Source organism: Delphinus delphis, chromosome X, assembly GCF_949987515.2.
Source record: "Delphinus delphis chromosome X, mDelDel1.2, whole genome shotgun sequence".
Classification (NCBI taxonomy): Eukaryota; Metazoa; Chordata; class Mammalia; order Artiodactyla; family Delphinidae; genus Delphinus; species Delphinus delphis.
This window is the reverse complement of record NC_082704.1, coordinates 63536718-63559408: the sequence shown is the minus strand read 5'-3', so window position 1 is coordinate 63559408 and position 22691 is coordinate 63536718. Positions and strand designations below refer to the sequence as shown.

General features: G+C 37.1%; 1 protein-coding gene across 16 annotated transcripts in view; it reads right to left on the bottom strand.

The window, feature by feature from the left end:
- The window catches only part of ATRX (ATRX chromatin remodeler), a 242762-nt gene that overhangs the window by 174214 nt on the left and 45857 nt on the right, over positions 1 to 22691 (bottom strand). For 11 of the 16 annotated variants that reach the window (XM_060001635.1, XM_060001638.1, XM_060001644.1 and 8 more), the window contains 2 exons: positions 22644 to 22674; positions 18507 to 18619 (listed from right to left, as the gene is read on the bottom strand). In XM_060001635.1, the coding sequence (XP_059857618.1) occupies positions 18507 to 18619; positions 22644 to 22674 (144 nt within the window). The remainder of the gene's footprint in view (positions 1 to 18506; positions 18620 to 22643; positions 22675 to 22691) is intronic. The other 5 variants (XM_060001646.1, XM_060001643.1, XM_060001650.1 and 2 more) reach the window with 1 other exon arrangement.

The following is a 22691-nucleotide window of genomic DNA, read 5'->3' as shown; positions in this document are numbered from 1 at the left end:
TTAAAATTCGTATGAAATGTTGTTTTGTGGGGGGAGGGGTGGCCAAACCACCTTTCTGAACAGTACGCAGTATGCACTGTGTTTGTTTGTGCACTGGTTCAAGGTCGCGGGGAGGAGAAGGAAGTGCAAAGAGCTCTGTGCCAGTGTGTTTATAGTGAGGCAAGATTAACCATTGTCTTTTTTATGTTCCTGCATTTTGTTTCACTTTGCTGTGTATATAGTGTATATAATGGACAAATGAGTCCTAATTTACAACATCTAGTCTTTCTAGATGTTAAAGAGGTTGGCAGTGTATGACAAAAATAGTAAATAATACATTTTGTACATTTTGTGTTAAAATTTCTAGGAAGGATTGTCTTCTGAAAATTTGAGCATGATAGCCCTCTGGGTTGGTGGGGGGGAGAGAGAGAAGGGGGTTGGTCTTAGAATGGCTAGAATGCTGGTATTTTGAAGACAGTTTCAGATTATAACTGTTACATGTGTGCAGTTCATTCAGTACTGCTCTGTATATAGTGGACAAATTAAGTCCTTATTTGAAACATCTAGTCCATCTAGATGTTTACAAGTGCCCAACGTATGTTAAATGTAGAGGTAGTAAAATATCACTTTGTAAATATCTTTTTGCTAAAATTCACAGGAAGTACTGTCTTTGGGAAGTTAAACCACCTGTCTGAGCAGTATACTATTGTCTATACTTGTTCAGTGGTTTGGAGGAGGGAGGGAAAGAATTGCAAAAGGTAATATGCTAGTGTGTTCATACCAGGACATTTTCAGACAAAACCATTTTTTGTATGTTCATTTTGTTTTGCTGTGTATATAGTGTATATAATGGACAAATTGAGTCCTAGTTTTGCAACATCTAGTCTCTAGATGTTAAAGGGGTTGCCAGTGTATTAGCACATTTTGTATACTTTATTGAAATTCATAGGAAAGCTTGTCTTCTGTAAATGACTTTTGGATATGAATTTGTTCAGCCACCTCTAAGCATTACATATGCATGTACTTGTCCACTGGATTGGCGGTGGAGAGAAGGAAGTGAGGGAGGAAATGGTTCAGGCCAAATGGTCATATTTAGAAGATACCTCAGATTATAACCATTGTTACATGTGTGCAATTTTATTTAACAGTGCTGTGTACATAGTGGACAAGTAAGTTCTTATATGAAATATCTATTCTTTCTAGATGTTTAGAAGTGCTTGATGTATTTAAAAGTAGTTTTAGTAGAATAATGCTTCCTGTAAATAGCTTTTAAAAACTGATGGGAAACACTGTCTTTGGAAATGGAATTGTTAAACCTCCTCTCTGAACAGTATACTCTGTGCTTGTTCATTGGGTTTAGGGAGGTGGGAGGGAAGACTGCAAAAGATGTTTTGCTAGCAGGTACTAGAACATTTCAACTTATCCATTGCTCTATATGTTACATGCATTTTGTTTAACTTTACTGTATATATTTTGTATATACTGGACCAATGGGTCCCAATTTTATAATATCTAGTCTCTAGATATTAAAGAGGTTGCCAATGTATGACAAAAGTAGAGTTAGTAAACTAACACATTTTGTACACTTTGTGTTAAAATTCATTGAAAGGCCGTCTTCATTGAATTCATTGAAAAGGGCCTTTGGAAGTGAAATTGTAAATCACATCTAAGTGACACCTGTGCCTGTACTTGCCCAATGTTGGATGGATGACAGAAAGGAGGTACTGGGAGAAATGAAGTGTTCTAGATTAGAATGTTCCTATGTAGAAGACACTTTCAGACCTAAGCATTGTTACATGTGTGTAGTTTATTCAACACTACTGTGTATATAGTGGACAAACTTTAGTCCTTATTTGAAACATCTAGTCTTTCTAGATGTTTAGAAGTGCACAAAGTATGTTAAAAGTAGAGGTAGTGAAGTAACATATTTTGTAGATATATCCTTTTGTTAAAATTCATATGAAATACTGTCTTTTAGAAATGGAGTGATCAAAATGATCAAACCACATCTCTGAGCAGTACACATTATTTTATTTGTGCTGGTTCAGGGAGAAAGAAGAAAGTGTAAAGGGCTTTATACCAAGACTAACCATTGTCTGGTGTGTCTCTGCATTTTGTTTTACTTGGCTGTGTACATAGTGTACATAAAGGACAGAGGGTCCAAATTTACAACATCTAGTCTTCCTAGATGTTAAAGAGGTTGCCAGTGTATGACAAAAATAGCCGATAAATACATTGTGTACACTTCGTGTTAAAATTCATAGGAAAGACTTCTGAAAACAACTGGAGGAAGTAAAATTGTTAAAATCCCCTCTAAGCATTACAGTTGCTTATTATTCTTGTCCACTGGGTTGATAGAGATGAGAAGGGGAAGCTTCTAGGCCAGAGTGTTCCTGTTTAGGAGACATTTTGTGACTATAGCCTTTGTGTGCAGTTTCTTCAGTGCTACTATGTGTATACATAGTGGACAAAGTTAAATCTGTATTTGAAACATCTAATCTTTCTAGATGTGTAAAAGTACACAACATATGTTGAAAATAGAGAGTTAAAAGTAACACCTTTTAAGTTTTTTTTTTCTGTTAATTCATAGGAATGGTTGTATTGGGGAGTGGAAATTGTTAAACTTGAGTCTTGTAGAGTAAGCTGACTATTCACTGGGTGGTGGGGAGGCGGGAGCAGACAGGAAGGAAGTACAGAGAAGGGATCTGTGCCCATGAGTCTTTAGACAAGTTCAGATTGTCTAACCAGTGTTCTATTTGTGTGTTTTAGTTAATATTGCTGTGTATCAAAGAATAAGCAAGTCCTAATGCCCAAAGTATATTAAAAGTAGAGGTAGTAAAATAACCCCTTAATAAATGCCCTTTTGTTGGTTTTTAGGAAGGGCTGTGTCTTCTGGGAGCGTCTATGTTAATCCACCTCTTGGAGCTAGATATAGTCCTGTACTTAGTTGCTGATATGCTGGAGGAGGGGTAAGAGGAAGGGTGAAGGGAAGGGCTCTTAGCTAATATCTCCATATCTAGAAGACAGTTTTAGGTTATAACCATAGGTCTAAATGTGCATTTTTGTAAAGTACCAATGCTTACTATGGACAAGGTTCATTCATTATTTTGCAACATCTAGGCTTTTTAGGAGTCCTGAGGTGACAATGTATGATAAAAAGTAGAGCTAGTGAATTAACCAATTTGTAAGTATCTTTGTTATAATTGGTAAAAAAAGTAGCATCTTGGACATGGAATTGTTAAACCATCTGAGAAATGTACACCAGGACTTGTTCATTAGGTTGGCAGCAGAGGGGCAGAAGGCAGTATAAAAGGGAGGGAAGTACGTGGATGTGTTCCTTTTTATATTTTGATGATAACCATTGATGTGTGTGCATCTCTTAGCTGTACTATAGGAATACATTGTTAAGTAATTCAGTGGAAACATACCTCCTTGCTAATACTTTAATAGTTTAGATCAGATAATGAATCCTCTTAAAAGCATTATACTTTGGGTACGCTGTTGCTTTATGTCTCATTTTTAATTGAACGTTAAGGGAATGTAGTATTTTAATCATAACTCTGCCAATATCTTTATCTAGAGGCCTGTTGCCATTTTTGTCTTTTCTGAAGTTTTTGTCACCAAAAAAGGATTACATTTTTTTTCCTTCCAGATTGAGTTGGTGTAGTGTATTTTTGGTTATCAAAATACTCATAACTTTGGGACTTTGAAATGGTAAATATTCATGATGTGTGAAAAAGCATGATACATAACTGTATGATCTTAATTACATAAAAATGGATGCTTAGTTGTGTTTAAATACACAAACGAGACCTAGAAGGACACATCAAATGGTAAACTGCTTGTGATGGAGGATGACTTTGTTTTTTGCTTCTTGTGTTCTTTGGTTTCCTATTATGCACATGTTAACTTTTAAGAAATAAATGTTATTTTGAAAACCTTAAAAAAAAAAGAAAACACCTTCGTAAGTAGCTTTTTTCCCATAATTGTCAAAATTTGGAAGCAACCAAGATATCCTTCAAAAGGTGAATTGGATAAACTGTGTTACATCCAATCAATGGAATAATATTCAGCTCTAAAAAGAAATGAGCTACCAAGCCATGAGAAGACATGAAGGAAGTTTAAATGTATTGTATATTACTATGTGAAAAAAGCCAATCTGAAAAGATTACATACTGTACGATTCCAACTATATGACGTTCTGGAAAAGACAAAACTACGGAGACAGAAAAAGATCAATGGTTGCCATGGATTTGGGGGCGGGGACAGGGGGAAGGATGGATAGATGGAACAGAAGATTTTTAGTGCACTTGAGACAGGAGGGAGGGTGGCAGGGCACAACCATTAAAAGAATGAGAGCCATTGAGGATACGACAAAAACTGGTTAGAACCAAGTAGGCCCAAGATGGTGGAAGATTCGACTTCCAGTAGACCTTGAGCCTTGTTATACACTCACTGTAATACATTAGCATGCTAAATGACACACCCACAAGGCACCATGACAGTTCCTAGGCTAATCATAAAAGGCCAAAAAGTAGGCAGTGACTCAATTCCTGGAAATCCCCGCCCCTTCCCCAAAATAGTTGGAATAAACCTCTTACTCATTAGCCTATGAAATTACCAAACCCATAAAAAATAAACACCCCCCACACCCCAGGGCCTCTCTACTTCTGAGGTGGCCCACACCTTATGGATTGTGTAGCTCCCAGGGCTGCTCTCTCACCTTCTGAGATGAACCGCATTCTGCCTACGGAACGTGTATCTCGCTCAATAAACCTACTTTCACTTCACTATGGCTCGCTCTTGAATTCTTTCCTGCACGAAGCCAGGGACCTTCACTTGGCAGCACATCCCAGGAACTCACCCGAGACCTGGAACATGACCATCCTCTTGCACCCCATTTTCCTGCAACATCTTTACAAAGGAAGAGGAAGAAGGTGGTCTTCTCTCCTTTCCCACTTTTCCTTTGATTGTAAAAATGTAGCCAACTTAGTTCTCAGGGCACAGCCCTCTTGCCTGCCTGCTTGTATACTTCACATGCATCTTACATTAATAAATCTACTTCTTGCCTGTCACTTTGCCTCTCGCTGAATTCCTTCTGTGCTGAGACATAAAAATCTGAGCTTCACTGAGTCCTGAGACCAGGTGTGCGGTTTCAGCTTGGGAGGGTTTGAGTCCCCTCCTAAGCCAGAGGTTGCACGTTCAAGTCCCATCTGAGGCAAAACTGGGTTTTAGTCCCATCTGAGGTGGGACTGAGTTCAAGTCCCAATCTGAGGTGTACAGTTTCACAGTGAAACTAACCTGTATGATACTATAATGATAGATAGATGTCATTACACATTTGTCAAAATCCCTAGAATGTACAACATCAAGAGTGAAATCCAATGCAAGCTATGGGTTTTAGATGATAATGACTTGTCACTCACTGTAGGTTCATCAACTGTAACAGATGTACAACTGTGGTTGTGGGGGAGGCTGTGCATGTGTGTGGACACATAACAGGAAATTTCTGTACGTTCCACTCAATTTTTCTGTGTACCTAAAACTGCTCTAAAGAATATAATTTATTTTTTTAAACTCTTAATAAAGGAAACTTCCACAGCAAGCTACAAAATACCCACAGGTAACATCATACTTAATGGTAAAAGACTGAATGCTTTTGCTCTAAGATCAGAATACGAGAAGGAAATCCTCTCCTGCCACTTCCATTTAACATTGTAATGGAGATTCTAGCCAGAGCAAGTAAGCAAGAGAAAAGAAATAAAAGGCAGCCAGACTGAAAAGGAAGAAGTAAAACTGTCTTTGGAGACATTATCTTGAATAGAGAAAGTCTCAAGAAATCCATTAAAATATTACAACTAGTAAATGAGTTCAGAAAGGTTGAAGGATGTGAGAACAATATACAGAAGTCAACTGTATTTCTGTACACTTGCAAAGAAAGATCTGAAAATAAAACAATCCATTTATAATACCATCAAAAAGAATAAAATGCTTAGGAATAAATTTAACAAGAGAAGTTAAAAACTTATACTCTGAAAACTACAAAACATCATTGAAAGAAATTAAAGACTTAAATCAGTGGTAAAACACTGCATGGTCATGAAATAGAAGACAACATTAAGATGGCAATACTCCACAAATTGATCTACAATTTTTAAAAAAAGGCAATCCCTGTCAGAATCTCACTCGACTTCTTTGTAGAAATTGACAAGCTCATTCTAAAATTCATGTAGAATTAAAATGGACCCAGAATAGTCAAAACAACCTTCAAAAGGAAAAACAAAATAGGAAGACTCGCACTTCAAGATTCTAAAACTTAGTGTAAAACAACTATAATCAGTACAGTGTACTACAGGCAAAAGAACAGATATAAAAATCAGTCAAAAAGAAATGAAAGTTCAGAAATAAACCCATATATCTATGGTCAACTGATTTCCAACAGCATGCCAAGACCATTCAGAAGGGAGAGAATAATCTTTTCAACAAACAGTATGGCACAACTGTGTATCCACAAGCAAAAAGTTAAGTTGGAGACCTGCCTTACACCACATACAAAAATTAACTCTAAATGCATCATTAAAAACCTAAACATAAGAGCCTAAACTATAAAACTCTTTCAAGAAAATATTGGGGTAAATCTTTGTGACCCCAGATTTAGAAATAGATCCTTAGACATGACACCATAAGTATGAGCAACAAGAATAAAAATAGATACGCTGGACTTTATCAAAACTAAAAACATTTGTGCTTCAAAGGACATCATCAAGAAAATTAAAGAAATACATATATATACACAACAGAATGCTATTCAGTCTTAAAAGGGAAGAAAATTTTGATACATGCTACAACACTGATTAACCTTGAAGACATTATGCCAAGTAAAATAAGCCAGACACAAAAGGACAAATACCGTATGACCCCACTTATATGAGGTTCCTAAAGTAGTCATATTCATAGAGAAAGAACGTAGAATAGTGGTTGCCAGGGACTGGGGGTAAAGGGGATTGGGAAGTTAGTGATTTTAATGGGTACAGAGTTTCAGGTAGAGAAGACGAAAAAGTTCTGGAGATGGATGGTAGTGATGGTTACACAACAGTGTGAATGTACTTAATGCCATAGAACTGTATACTTAAAATTGGTTAAAATAGTGAATTTTATATTGTGTAGTTTTATCATAATAAAAGTCTAGAATATATAAAGAATTCTTATAAATCAATGATAAAAAGACAAACACCCAATTAAAAATGAGCAAAGGATCTAAATAGATAATTCTCTAAGGAATATATACAAACTACCAATAAGCACATGAAGAGATGCTCAACATCATTAACCATTAGGCAAAATGAAAACCAAAACCATAATAAGACACGACTTCACATGTACTACGATGGCTAAAATTAAAAAGTCAGATAACAACTACTGTTGGCAAGGATGCAGAGAAATCAGAATCCTCATACACTGCTGGGGGGAATGTGCAATGGTGTAGCCACTTTGGGAAACAGTTTGATATTTCCTCAAAGGATTTAACAGAGTTACCATATAACTCAGCAATTCCACTCCTAAGAGAAATGAAAATATATGGCCACACACAAACTTGTTCACAAATGTTATAGTAGCATTATTCATAATAGCCAAAAGGTAGAAACAAGATGTTATTGTCCATCAACAAACAAATGTGGTATATCCATATAAAGGAATGTTATTTGGTCATAAAAAGAAATGAAGTACTAATATGCACTACAACATAAATACACCTTAAACACATTATACTAAGTGAAAGAAGCCAGTCACAAAGAACCACATGTAATAGAATGCCATTCATAAGAAAGTCTGAAATAGGGAAATCTATAAAGACAAGGAAGTAGATTAGTGGTTGCTTAAGGCTGGGGGTAGGGGGTGATATCTAAAGAGTACAGAGTTTCATTTTCAAGTGATAATAACATTATAAAATTTACTGTGGTGACGGCTGCATGTATTTGTGAACATACTAAAAACTACTGAATTGTACACTTTAAACTGGTGAATTGTATTGTAAGTAAATTATATCTCAATAATGGTGTTAAAAGTTTTAGTAGTCATTAGGGAAATGCAAATTAAAACCACACTGAGATATCATTAGGTATCTATCAGAATGTCTAAATTTTTTTTAAAATAGTGGTAAAACCAAATGCTGGCGAGGATGCAGAGAAATTGATCCTTCATACATTGCTGTGAGAATATAAAATGGTATAGCCACTCTGGAAAACAATTTAGGAGTGTCCTTAAAAAAAAAAAAAAAAAACATGCAACCATCCTATGACACACCAACTGCACTCCTGGGTATTTATCCCAGAGAAATGAAAACTTATGTTGACACAAAAACCTGTACACTAATGTTTACCAGCAGCTTTATTTGTAACAGCCCAAATCTGGGATCATCCCAGATGTCCCTTAATGGGTAAATGGTTAAACTGTGGTACATCCATACCATAGAAAACTACACATTGCAATAAAAAGGAGAGAACTATTGACACATGCAACAACCTGGCTGAATCCCAAGGGAATTATGCTAAGTGAAAAAACTCAATCCCCAAATGTCATATACTATAGGATTCCATTTATAGAACATGTTTAAAATGAAAAACAATTTAGAAATGGAGGACAAATTAGTGATTTCCAGGTGTTAGGCACAGGTAGGAGTAGGGGTAGGGAGCTGAGCATGATTATAAAAGGGCAAGATAAGGAATCTGCATGTTGACTGTGGTGGTGGATACATGAATCAACTCAAGGTAATCAAACTGTATAGAACTTAACAAAAACACAAAAGTACAAGTAAAACTGAGGAAATCTAAATCAGATTGGTAGATATCAATAACGTGGTTAACTGACAATATGTTATACTTCTGTAGAATGTTGCTATTGTGAGAAACTGGGAAAAGTGTGTAAGAGCTGTGTGTGTGTTACAACTGCATATGAATCTACATCCATCTCAATAAAAATACCACTTTAGGGGAAAAACTCAGAAAACTAGGGGAGGGGAACTTCCTCAACTTGACAGAATATTTACAAAAATCTTATACAGTAACCATCATACTTAATGGTGAAAGAGCTGAACGCTTTCCTACTAACATCAGAAACACCAAGATGTCTGCTATCATCATTCTTCTTCAACATAATAATGGAAAATACAGAAAGTCCTACCCAGCATAATGAGGCAAGAAAAGGAATTAAAAGGCAAAGAGATGGAACGGAAGAAATAAACGTGACCCTATTTGCAGACAACCAGATTAGGTAGAAAATTCCAATAAATCTAAAAGATGAAAAAGAAGCTACCTAGAGCAAGTTCACAGGATACAAGGTCGACATAAAAAACATAAGTGAATTCCTGCAATGAACAATTGGAATCTGAAATTTAAAAACCAGGGAATTTAAAATAGCACCACAAAAATGAAGTAAGAAGGTAAAAATGTATCAAAGTATATGCAAGATTAGTATACGGCTAACTACAAAACACTGGGCCAACTGAGAGTTTCTATCAACATTTTTTTCTCTATCATTAAACATTCCTATTCTTTACATGTATTTGGTGGATAACTACACAGATTTATTGGGGAAAGGATCTGAAGAGCAAGTGTTCTGCACACTTTTTATTTTTCAATGTTTTCTATTCTCATTTTGGATAATTTCTATTAGACTATCATCAAATTTACTGACACTACTACAGCTATCTCTAATCTCCTGTTAAGTACAAACAATGATTTGTTATTCAGAAATTTATTTTTCAGTTCTAGAATTTCAAATTGGTTCTTTTTTACATTTTCTATGTTTGTACTGAGATTTCTTACCTGTCCATTCAACATAAATGTATTTGCTTTATTATACTAAAGCATAGTTGCAATAGCTGCTTTAATATTCTTGCTTGCTAATTTCAACATTTGAGACATATGTGGATTGTCTCTACTGCTTGCCTTTCCTTTTGAACATGAGTCACAATTTCCTCTTTTTATTTCAGATTGGGTACTGGACATTTTTAAAGATACAGTGAAAACACTGCATGCTGTTACAGTTATTATTTTTGTTAATAGCGGATAGTCAACTTACCTGAAATCAAACCCCAAAATATATACCCTCTAGTGTAAGCAGCTGAAAGCTTTATTCTGTTCTTTTAGCCCTAACTGGGCTACCTAGAATCTGGGCTGCACTTGTGAATCAACCAGATATGGCAAGAGTTTTTGCAGGTTCCAGAGCTCCCAAACTGTAGCTCTCTTCTAGGTGGGATCTCCCCTCTCATTTTACTAAACCTACTGTGGTCTCCCTAAATTCCTTTATGCCTCATCAAGAATGCAGGTTTCCATTCAACTCTTTTAATTGAAAAATAATTAACTTAATATATTAGTTTTAGGTGCACAACATAGTGATTCAATATTTTATACGTTATAAAATGACCACCCCTACAAGTCTAGTTATCATCTGTCACCATACCAAGTTATTACAATATTGATAACTATTAATTTTTCTTTAAATGTTTGATAGAATTCACCTATGAAGCCAACTGCTCTTCAACTTTTGTTTGTTGGAAGTTTTTTGATCACTAATTGAATTTCATTAGTAATCAGTCTGTTTAGATTTTGTATTTCTCCATGATTCAGTCTTGAAAATTGTTAAGTTTCTAGGAATTTATCCACTTCTTTGATGTTGTCCAATTTGTTGGCACAATAGTCTCTTAGGATTCATTGCATTGATGTGGTTTAAGTTGTTACTTTTCCTCTTTCCTTTCTCATTTTATTTATTTGGACTCTCTTTTTTTCACGATGAGTCTGACTTAAGATTTTTCAATTTTGTTTACATTTTCAAAAAGAAAACTAGTTCGTAGTTTCATTGATCTTTTCTATTATTTTTTAGTCTCTATTTCATTTATTTCTGCCCTGATCTTTATGGTTTATTTCCTTCTACTAACTTCGGGTTTTGTTTGCTCTTCTTTTTCTAGCTCCTTTATATGTAAGAAAAGCATGATCCTCAAAAGGAAATCTATAAATTAGACTTCCTCAAAATTTAAAACTTTCACTCTGCAAAAGACCCTGTTAAGAGGAAGAAGACGAGCTATCAGGTGCATTATTTCCAATCTGACCTTTATTATTTCTTTCCTTTTACTAAGTCAGGACTTGTTCTGGTCTTCTTTTTCTAGTCCCTTTAAATGTAAAGCTACATTTTTTTTAATTTGAGATTTTTCTTTTTTCTTGAAGTTGGCCTGTATCACTATAATCTTCCCTCTTGGAACTGCTTTTGCTGCATCCCACAGATTCTGGAAAGTTGTGTTTCCATTTTCATGTGTCTCAAGGTATTTTTTAATTTCCTCTTTGATTTCTTCGTTGATGCATTGGTTTTGTAGCATTTTGTTTAGTACCCCTGCTTTCTTTTCGTTTCCTTTTGCATTGAATACCTTTTTCAATCCCTTCAGTATCAACTCTGTTTGTCTTTAGATCTGAAGTGAGTCTCTTGTAGGCAGCATATAAATGGGTCTTGCTTTTTAATCCATTCAGCCATCTCTATTTTGATTGGAGCATTTAGTCAATTTATATTTAAAGTGGTTATTGATAAGGATTTACCTATTGCCATTTTGTTAATTATTTTCTGCTTGTTTTTATAGTTACTCTCTATTCCTTTCTTCTCTTGGTTTCTTCCCTTGTAGTTTTTTTTAAAATATTTTATTAATTTATTTTTTGGCTGCCTTGGGTCTTAGCTGCGGCGCACAGGCTTCTCTCTAGTTGTGGCGTGTGGGCTCTCTAGTTGCGGCACACAGGCTCAGTAGTTGCAGCACGCAGACTTAGCTGCCCCGTGGCATGTGGCATCTTAGTTCCCTGACCAGGGATCAAACCCACGTCCCCTGCGTTGGAAGGCAGATTCTTAAACACTGGACCACCAGGGAAGTCTCTTCCCTTGTAGTTTGATGATTTTCTTTATGTTTGGGCTCCTTTATTTTTTGTTTATCTATTGCAGGTTTTGGGTTTGCAGCTACCATCAGGTTGATACGTGCGCACACATACACACACACACACTGATTTAATTTAGGCTGACAGTTGCTTAAGTTCAAATATATTCTGAAAGTACTACATTTTTACTACCCCCCCAACATTTTGTTTCTGACATGATATTTTACAACTTTATACTTTGTGTATCCCTTAGCTACTTATTGTAGTTATAGTTGATTTTACTACTTTTTGTCTTTTAACCTTCCTACTAGCTTTGTAAGTGGCTGATTTACTATATATTTACCTTTACCAGTGAGATTTTTTTCTTTCATATATTTTCTTATTTCTAACTATTGCCTTTTCTTTTCCACCTAAGAATACGTTTTAACATTTCTTGTAAGGCCATTTTAGTGGTGCTGAACTCCTTTAGGTTTTGCTTGTCTGGGAAACTCCATCTCTCCTTCAATTCTGAATGATAACCTTGCCAGGTAGAGTATTCTTGGTTGGAAGTTTTTTTACTTTCAGTACTTTAAATATATCATGCCACCCCCCCCCTTCTGGCTTGCAGAGTTTCTGCTGAAAAATAAGCTAATAATTTTATGGGATTTTCCTTGTATATGATTAGTTGTTTTTCTCCTGCTGCCCATAAAATTCTCACTTTATCTTTTGCCATTTTACTTACATGTTTGGTGTGGATCTCCTTGGGTTCACCTTGTTTGGAACTCTGTGATTCTTGTACCTAGATGTCTGTTTCCTCTCCCAGACTAGGGAAGTTTTCAGACATTATTTCTTTAAGTAAATTTTTTGTCCCTTTCTCTCTCTCTTCTCCATCTGAGACCCCTACCCCTACTATGAGAATGTTAGTACTCCTGATGTCCCAGAGATCTCCTTTTTTTTTTTTTTTTTTTTTTTTTTTGCAGTATGCGGGCCTCTCACTGTTGTCGCCTCTCCCGTTGTGGAACACAGGCTCTGGACGCACAGGCTCAGTGGCCATGGCTCACGGGCCCAGCCGCTCCGCGGCATGTGGGATCCTCCCAGACCGGGGCACAAACCCGCGTCCCCTGCATCGGCAGGCAGACTCTCAACCACTGCGCCACCAGGGAAGCCCCCCAGAGATCCCTTAAACTCTCACTTTCTAAAATTCTTCTTTTTTTCTGTTCTGATTGGGTGGTTTCCACTATTCTGTCTTCCAAATCACTGATGTGTTCTACTGTATCAACTATAATTTCCTCTACTGTATTTTCCAATATTGTGTTCTTCAGTTCTGACAGTTTCTTTTTTATATTTTCTCTTTGCTGAAGTTCTCACTGTGTTCCTCCATTCTTCTACCTAGTTTGGTAAGCATCTTTATGACCATTTCTTTGAATTCTTTATCAGGTAAATTACTTATCTCCATTTCATTAAGATTTTTTTCTGCAGTTTTACCTTGTTCTTTCACTTGGAACATATTCCTCTGTCCCCATTTTGTTTGACTTTGTGTTTCTTTCTATACATCAGGCAAAACAGGTACCTCTCCCGGTCTTGAAGGCATAACCTCAGTTAAGAGCATCCCCTGTGTAGTCTGTGTGTGCCAGGCAGCTTTGGCAAGCCGGCTGGAGCCTAATAAGTCATGAGCCAGGGGGTCCTGGGGCACTGTATACTCAGGCTGCCTTGGTAGGACGCCTATAGCTTGTGTGGGCCAGAGGTATGCTGAGGTGGCCTTGGAAGGCCAGCTAGAGAACGTGGACTATGTTCCCACTTGCGCTATCAAGGTAAAGGAGGAACACAAAAAATGGTGCTCTCTAGCACCTTCAACATTGGAGATAGTTCCAGCAGTTCCCTGCCCATTTAGCAGACACTCTAGGGTTAGTAAGTGGATTTCCTTCATGTACAGTCTAGATCTCCTTTAAACCACTGTTTTTTCTCTGTGCCCCAGGGGAGGCAGGTCTGTACACAGGCCCCTTAGTGATATCCCTCGCCACGGCAGTACACCACACTGAAGTGGGGCTCCCATCAATACTCTCTCTCTGTGTCTCCTACCAATCTCTATGTGGTCCTTGTATCATTTGTTGTGGAGAAGCTGTTTAATCAGACCTCAGTTCTTCTGCAAGAGGCATCACTCTTTACGTAGCTGTAAATTCGGTGTGTCTGTGGGGAGGGGTGAGATCAGGGTCTTCCTACACCACCACCTTGGACCAAATGCTGAGTTTTATGCTGGTTCAACCTTAGTCGCAAGAAGGCTATCAGAAGTAGTGGGGTTGCAAGCTCAAACAGCATATCCAGAAGGACAGAGCTATCCAAGTCTTAAATTCCACTGATGGAGCTAACTGGCACCTTTCCTAAGGAAAAAAGGCTTAACAATTGGGAATTCAGCCATTAATACTTCTTTCTTCCATGGGTTGACCCTACTCCAATTTGTGTCCGCTTTGTGTCACTGTTCAGTTTCCTCACATCATTGTGTTCAGTATTTTGGCCAGAATTAATAATTGGTATCTGTGAGAGATATCTGTTTATCCATAAAGAGCTACTCTGCCACTACCAGAAGCAGAACTCCCCAACTAACTACTGAATATAGAACTGTGACGCTATGATTTCATTCTAAAGACAAAGGAACTTTAAACAAATATTTAACACTAGTTAGGTTTCTTTATTGTGATGATTTGGTTTGCAAATTTGAAACCACGTGGATACAATGAAGACTGATCAACTGAGTACATAAACTGAGGATAATGGGAGCCATCTTTCTGTTGCAGTAAGAAGTTAAAATACAAAAAGAGGAAGACTAGAATGATGTCTGTAGTCCAAAGTAAAATTAAAAGTATCAATATCAGTGCATGAAAACATAACACATATACTGGCTTTCTCTGCTAAAGGGCCTGGAAGCAGACATCCTGGCGGCAATGAGCACATCATACACCCAGATATTGCTTTCTAAATACCATATCCCTCTAAAAGGAATCAGAACTCCTTGGAGAAATAACTGATTCCATGGCTGGGGAAGGGACAGTGCAAAGTAAATAATGAACATCTTGTGAGAGCAGAAAGTAAGAAAGTGCTCAAGGTTGATGAAGACTTGTGAAAAGGTCTGCAGGAGCCATACAAAAGGGGTTCCCACTAGCCAATACTGGTACAATTTGGATATTAAAATAATGACAGTAAGAAAATGTTCATGGAAAAAGAAAAAAATTAGTATATACTAATATAAACAAATGAATACAGAGCATAGAAATGTAAACTTCTCCCTTATAGTAATATGCCAACTAAAACATAGGAGGAATGATAGATCAGAACATCATGATTTTGAACCCACCATAGTAACATATCATTGAGCCACAAGAATCGTGAATGGATGTGGTGTAGGCAGAATTTCTAGGAATGGTCCCCAAGATTTCATGATCCCGAATCTTCAGAACCTGTGAACGTGAGGAAATAACACTCCCATGGTTTTGCTATGTAAAATGGCACAGTTGACCTTAAAAATGGGAGCTCACTGGGAAGTGGTGAGAAGGAGGGGGTCTAGTCTAATCACATGAGACCTTTAAAGTAGAAAAATGACTCCAGCTCGTGCAGAAGGTGCAGAGAAGCAAAAGGATAAGTCAGAGAAATTCAAAGCATGAGGAAGACACATGTTTTTGATGTCTTTGTAGATGGCGGGGGCCATGTGAGAGGAAATTAAGGAGCTGAGAGGATCCTGGCCAATAGTCAGCAAGAAATGGGGACCTCAGGCCTACAACCACAATGAACTGAATTCTGCCAACAACCTGAATGAGCATGGAAATGGATTTTTCCACAGAGTCTCCAGAAAGGAACATAGTCTTACTGTCACTTTGACTTAGACCTTGTGATTCCCTTAGCAGAGCTCATCAAAATCCACCTAGACTCCAAACCTACAGAACTATGAGATAATAAATTTGGGTTGGGACTTCCCTGGTGGTGCAGTGGTTAAGAATCCACCTGCCAATGTGGAGGATGCAGGTTTGATCCCTGTTCCAGGAAGACCCCACATGCTGCAGAGCAACTAAGCCCATGTGCCACAACTACTCAACCTGCGCTCTAGAGTCCGCAAGCCACAACAACTGAGCCCACATGCCACAACTAGTGAAGTCCGCACACCTAGAGTCCTAGAGTCTGTGCTCCGCAACAAGGGAAGCCACTGCAATGAGAAGCCTGCACACCACAACGAAGAGTAGACCCCGCTTGCCACAACTGGAGAAAGCCCACGTGGAGCAACGAAGACCCAATGCAGCCATAAATAAATAAATAATCCGGGTTGTTTTAAGATGCCAAGTTTGTGGTAATTTGCAGTAAGAAACCATAAAAGCTCACTTCCGATGATGAAAAGAATACCTAAGGGGGCTTCCCTGGTGGCGCAGTGGTTGAGGGTCTGCCTGCCGATGCAGGGGACACGGGTTTGTGCCCCGGTCTGGGAGGATCCCACATGCCACGGAGTGGCTGGGCCTGTGAGCCATGGCCGCTGAGCCTGCGCATCCGGAGCCTGTGCTCCGCAACGGGAGAGGCCACAGCAGTGAGAGGCCTGCATGCCGCAAAAAAAAAAAAAAAAAAAAAAAAAAAAAACCTAAGTTAATTTCAAAGTAATCTTCAACAAATTAGTTACAAAGGAATAAATCATACCTTTACAGTGGCTTAACCTAGAAAAACAACCATAACCAAGTAACCTAAGTTAACATCACCAATAAACGGGGAGATTACATCACGTACCTTGTGATATGATGTATGGACAAGAACATAATGCCACTTACATGGCAATCCTGCCAAAAATTAAAAATCCCAATCTAATTATAACTAATCAGACAAATCCACATTGAGGGACAACCACCAAAATAATATATCTGTACATTTGATAAATGTTATGGTTCCAGCTTGTTTCAGATATGAAAAGGCTAAAGACCAAATAACTATTTACAATGTGGCATCTTCAACTGGATCCTGGACTTGCGGGGCGAGAAGTTACCTATGAAAACACTGTTGGGGCAATTTATGAATTAAGACTACGGACTGTGGATTAGATAAAAGTACATATTTCATTTTATTCACCTATTTATCCCTCCCATTGTTATTTGTAACTTCCTGTATTTTGGTGTCACCATTTCGAATTATTTTCCTTCTCATTTAAGAAAACCCTTTACTATTTCCTCTAGTGTCGGTGTGCTGACATCAAGTTCTCACTTTTTATCTTTACTCCACCTTCACTTTTCAAAGATGTTTTCACTGAGAAAACTTTGACTCTGGCAATTATTTTCATTTCTCACTTTAAATAAATCATTTCTTCATCATCCAGCTTCTAAAATTCCTGTCGTCAAATGAGCTATCAGTGTTACTGTTGTTCAGAACATTCAACATTCAAAAGGCAAAGACATTTTTCCTCTGGCTGCTCCTATGATTGTTCTCTTTGTTTTCGTTCTTTAGGAGTTTAATTATGATATTCATAGTTGTAGTTTTCTATTTATCCTGCGTGGGGTTCATAGTGTTTCATGAATCTACAGCTTGATGTCTTTCTTCACTTTTATAAAATGCTCAGCGAGGGACTTCTCTGGTGGTCCGCTGGTAAAGAACCCGCTTTACAATGCAGGGGATGCAGGTTCGATCCCTGGTAAGGGAGCTAAGATCCCACATGCCATGGGGCAACTAAGCCTGTGCGCCACAACTACTGAGCTTGCGCACCTCAACAAGAGAACCTGCGCACCTCAACAAGAGAGCCTGCATGCTGCAAACTACAGAGCCCTGGAGTCTGCGCGCCACAACTAGAGAAGAGAAAATCCTCACACCACAGCTAGAAAGAAGCCTGAGCACCACAATGAAAGAGACGGCACACCACAACTAAGTCCCGACACAGCCAAAAATAAATAAAATAAATAAATAAATCTTTAAACAAAAAAAAAGAAAATGCTCAGTGAATATCTCATCAAATTCAGCTTCTGACCCATTCTCTCTTTTCTCCTTCTGGTACTCTAATTACACATATGGCTGAACTTTTCACTGTGATCTACCACTCTTCACCCTTTTTGTACATATTGTGTTTGTGTGCAAGTACGTGTGTGTGCGTGTGTGCGTGTGTGCGTGTGTGTGTGTGTATTCACCTCTTATATATGTGGCTACCCTTAAAAACCTCAAAACAAATGATGGTAATCATCATATATGATACAAGATACTTTTAAAAAGGAAAAATGGAGGTAGAGAGGAGATGTTGTTTTTTATTAAAAACAAATTTATGTACCAAATCTACTCAAAGAAGTTATCAAACAATATAAAAATGTAACTCGTAATACATGCATAACTTCTAGGATAATATATTTCTGTACTATTCCTACAACTTCTAATACTATCTATTTTAAACAGATAACCTCATCACCCACCTCTATAAAGCATTTCTATTACACACAAAACCCTAAGTATATGCTTCTCTAAGCACCTATAACCATAAAACCTTATACTTTTTACTTATCTGAATTAAAGTCTCAAGTATCAGATATTATCTAACTACTAGATACACAGGGGCTATTAAAGACTTTAATAACTGCACCTGCTCAAAAATAAATGGAAAATAGACTAGAAGATGTTACACATCCTTTTTCAATTTACCTGTGCTTTGGTTCATCACAAGTCTTGGAGGAGAACTTGTTTCTTCAGATTCTTCTGATGAGTGTGCCAGAAAGTCATGAAGCTTCTGCACCAATGTATTCAACTTGCTTTCACTGTCAAAATAAAAATTTTAAGAATATCCTAACTTACCAGGTCATATATTAAATTAAATATAAAGTTTAACAAACTGAAAATATATCTACACTGTAAGTGGTCTGAAAGAATGCATACTTAAAATAAGAAAGAAAATGAATTTTCTTTATTTCACTGAGGATATGAAAACATGAGTAACAAAATCTACCTGTACACTTATCTACAATCAAAGTATAATTCAAGGACTGTGATAAACCATAATGGAAAAGAATATGAAAAAGAATGTATATATATGCATATATGTATACCTGAATCACTTTGCTGTACACCTGAAACTAACACATTGTTAATCAACGATGCTCCAATACAAAATTAATTTTTTTTAAAAAAGTATAATTCAAGGACTGTGATAAACCATAATAGAAAAGAATAGGAAAAAGAATGCATCTATATACATATGTGTATAACTGAATCACTTTGCTATACAACAGAAATTAACACAACACTGTAAAATAACTATACTTAAATAAAATAAATTAAAAAATTAAAAAGTACTATTCAAGGAAAATGCTGGTAGTATGAGATTTTGCTTTACATCATTTAAAATAATAATCCAGTAATGTATCAAATATATTTCCTGAGCACTTAGTCTCTGGAAGCCTTCAGTAGTTCTTTTGTTTATTATTCTATTTTCTGCTTAGAACAGAATAAATGTATAAATGACCAACACTAAGATGAATAGAACAGGACCTAGAAGAGCTCACAGATTCCCATGGAAATATTTATATAACTAAATTATCACAGCATATCCTATTAAGTTATGTAATAAGTGTATCTGTAATCCAACAAACAGGGCTATAAAAAGTTAAAATTTAGTGCTTCCCTGGTGGCGCAGTGGTTGAGAGTCCGCCTGCCAATGCAGGAGACACGGGTTCGTGCCCCAGTCCGGGAAGATCCCACATGCCACGGAGCGGCTGGGCCCATGAGCCATGGCCGCTGAGCCTGCGCGTCTGGAGCCTGTGCTGCGCAACAGGAGAGGCTACAACAGTGAGAGGCCCATGTACCGCAAAAAAAAAAAAACTTAAAAGTTTAAAATGCAGAAAATAAACATATACCCCATTTCTAATAAAAGATTTCCTAAACTGAAAAGCAAGAAAGAAAACAGATAAAACTTATTTCATTGGAATTCAAAACTTCTGTGTATGAAAAGATACCATCAAGAAAGTGAAGAGACAACCCACATAGCTGGTGACAACTATTTTCAAATCATATATCTGAAAAAGCATTAATAATCCTTTTATAGGGCTTCCCTGATGGCACAGTGGTTGAGAGTCCGCCTGCCGATGCAGGGGACACGGGTTCGTGCCCCAGTCCGGGAAGATCCCACATGCCGCGGAGCGGCTGGGCCCGTGAGCCATGGCCACTGAGCCTGTACGTCCGGAGCCTGTGCTCCGCAAAGGGAGAGGCCACAACAGTGAGAGGCCCGCATACCGCAAAAAAAAAAAAAAAAATTAGGAAACAGGTAACATCTCAGTCAGGCCTTCATGGGCCAGATACCACCCTGATTCAAGCAGGGTGCTGGGCTCCAAACCCAGTGGCCCCTCTGTACCATTTTTCTACGTTTGCTTAGGAAGATCCCAAGATATTTAGTGAACGAAAAGAAATGAAATTAACAGGCATACTGCAACTAGACATTGTGTGTGGGATTTTGGTTGTTTTGGTGGAGAGGGTTGTTTTAAATAATCTTAAAACAAACTTGACTCTAGAATATAGGTACCAAGAGGGTATGGTTTCTACTTTTTGCCATAACCTTCCTTTGGAAATGAACCAGATGTACAAAAAAATTATCATCAAGTCACTCAGTATCCTTAATTTTCAATTAGAGAATGGAACCAGAGGAAAAGACGCTACATGTCAACCAATGGCACACAATATTCCTGGTAACCAAAATCTAAAAATAAGAATGGACGATGTCATTCTACATCTTGTTTCATCAACAGATTACCAAACAGCAAAAGCGCTGTACTTTAGAAATGAAAGAGCACAGCAAACCAGCATAATGATTATCGCACTCATTCCTAGAATTCACAGCAATCCAACCACAAAGCCAGCTATCACATGAATTCATACTGTAGCTGAACAAGGTCAAGACTATGGATAAATCAATGCAGCCCATTAATAGTACCTCAATATGAAAAAATTAAAACAAGAGGATACAATCAGAATTTTTTTGTTCTCTGAAGGACAGCATTCTTAGGAATGAACATATTTGTGTAATATTATATATTATGAGACCAGCTATAAGTCCAATGGTGAAAAAAAATTGATACTTAAAAAATTTGCCCACTCATTTGAAAAATCTTCTCTAAGGGCAGATGTGATATTTGGAAATAGCCAAATGTCATTTAGAGTCAAGTATGGTGAATAATGAAAGATTATCAGGTGCATTAAAAATAGTTTTTGCCAAAATTCAAAGTATTCCTGAAGACTTAATTTCTTGCATGTCTTCTAAATTGGTTACAAAAGGAGAGTTCTTGAAGTATCCTCAGGAATGACATCATCATTGGTTTCAGTATGGCCTCCAAGGGTGACTATTTAGAAGGGAAATATTCATTCATTTATAAAAGCTCTGATGTCAGCTTTTAAAATCTGCCTCATTTCTAGAGTCATACATTGGAGATGGTCCTTGGAATTAAGTCTTATTTGTGGAAATGATATTTTAAACACACCAAATAAACCGTTTGAAAGACAACACTTATCAACCCTTTTGTAAATTGAAGGATCTTTTCCTAAGGCAAAACTGCACACATTAACTTATCAGTTTTATAATTGTGAACTATTCTAAGTTATTTTTATTAAATCCAGACGTGGCTGTCACTCTCTTCCTCCTCCACCAAAATGTGAAGCTTACTCCACCAGTACTATACATTACTTAATTCTAGGTTCTAGGTACAAGTCCTTAAAATGATCCTTAAGAATAGTTAAAAATCTTGATTGAAGAAGAATCTGATCAGCCTTCATACTCACAAACACACAATTACAACATGGGCTTGATGTAAATGACCAATGACATCTAATCTACCTATCTTCAAGAGAACCAAAAAAATTCTAAATTCCTAATGTAAGCTAACCATATCATAAATGACTGGATTTCAGACAAGTTTTAAGTACTAATGTCAGTGTTTTTAACTATGGGCCATTTTCTTCACCCTGAATGTTTTACAACATTTCTTCCATGAGAAATGTGGAGTTCTAAAAATTACTAGTGTTTCACCTCTTTTGCATTATTTGGAGAAGTATATGTGTAAAGGAGCTAGCCTTTTTTAAATTAAACTTTTCATTTTGAGATAATCGTAGATTCACATGCAGTTGTAAGAAAGATCCTGTGTATGCATTACCCAGTCTTCCACAATGGTAACATCCTAAACTATTTTTCGGGAATTCCCTGGTTGGCCAGTGGTTAGGACACAGCGCTTTCACTACTGTGGGCGCAAGTTCAATCCTTGTTTGGGGAACTAATATCCCACGAGCCTCACGGCATGGCCAAACAAAAACAAAACAAAAACTATTTTTCATTTTCCCCCATTCATCTACCTGCTCACACAGATGGGTGGCTGTCTTCTAGCAATGGACCATATAGAGTCTCTAAAATTTGGACATATGTTCATGAGTATACTGACCAAAAATGGTCTTTTTTACAAACAAATCATTGGTAATTAACTTTACATTTTTGTTCACTTAACAACTGTTTAAAATAGCATATTATAATCCAAACTGGAAAAGAAGAGTAAACTTATCTTTGTCCACAGATGACATCTTACATGTACAAAACCTTAAAGATACCACAAAAAATTCTTAACAGTAAATACACAAATTCAGTAAAGTTGGTGGATACAAAATTCACACGCAAAAATCAGCTGCATTTTTCCAAACTAACAATGAACAATCCAAAAAGGAAATTAAAAAAAACAATGCCATTTACAATAGCATCAAGAAGAATTAAGTATTTAAGAATACATTTAACCAAGGAATTGAAAGACTTACGGAAAGCCGCAAAACAGGAAAACTTTCACTGCTGAAAGAAATTAAAGA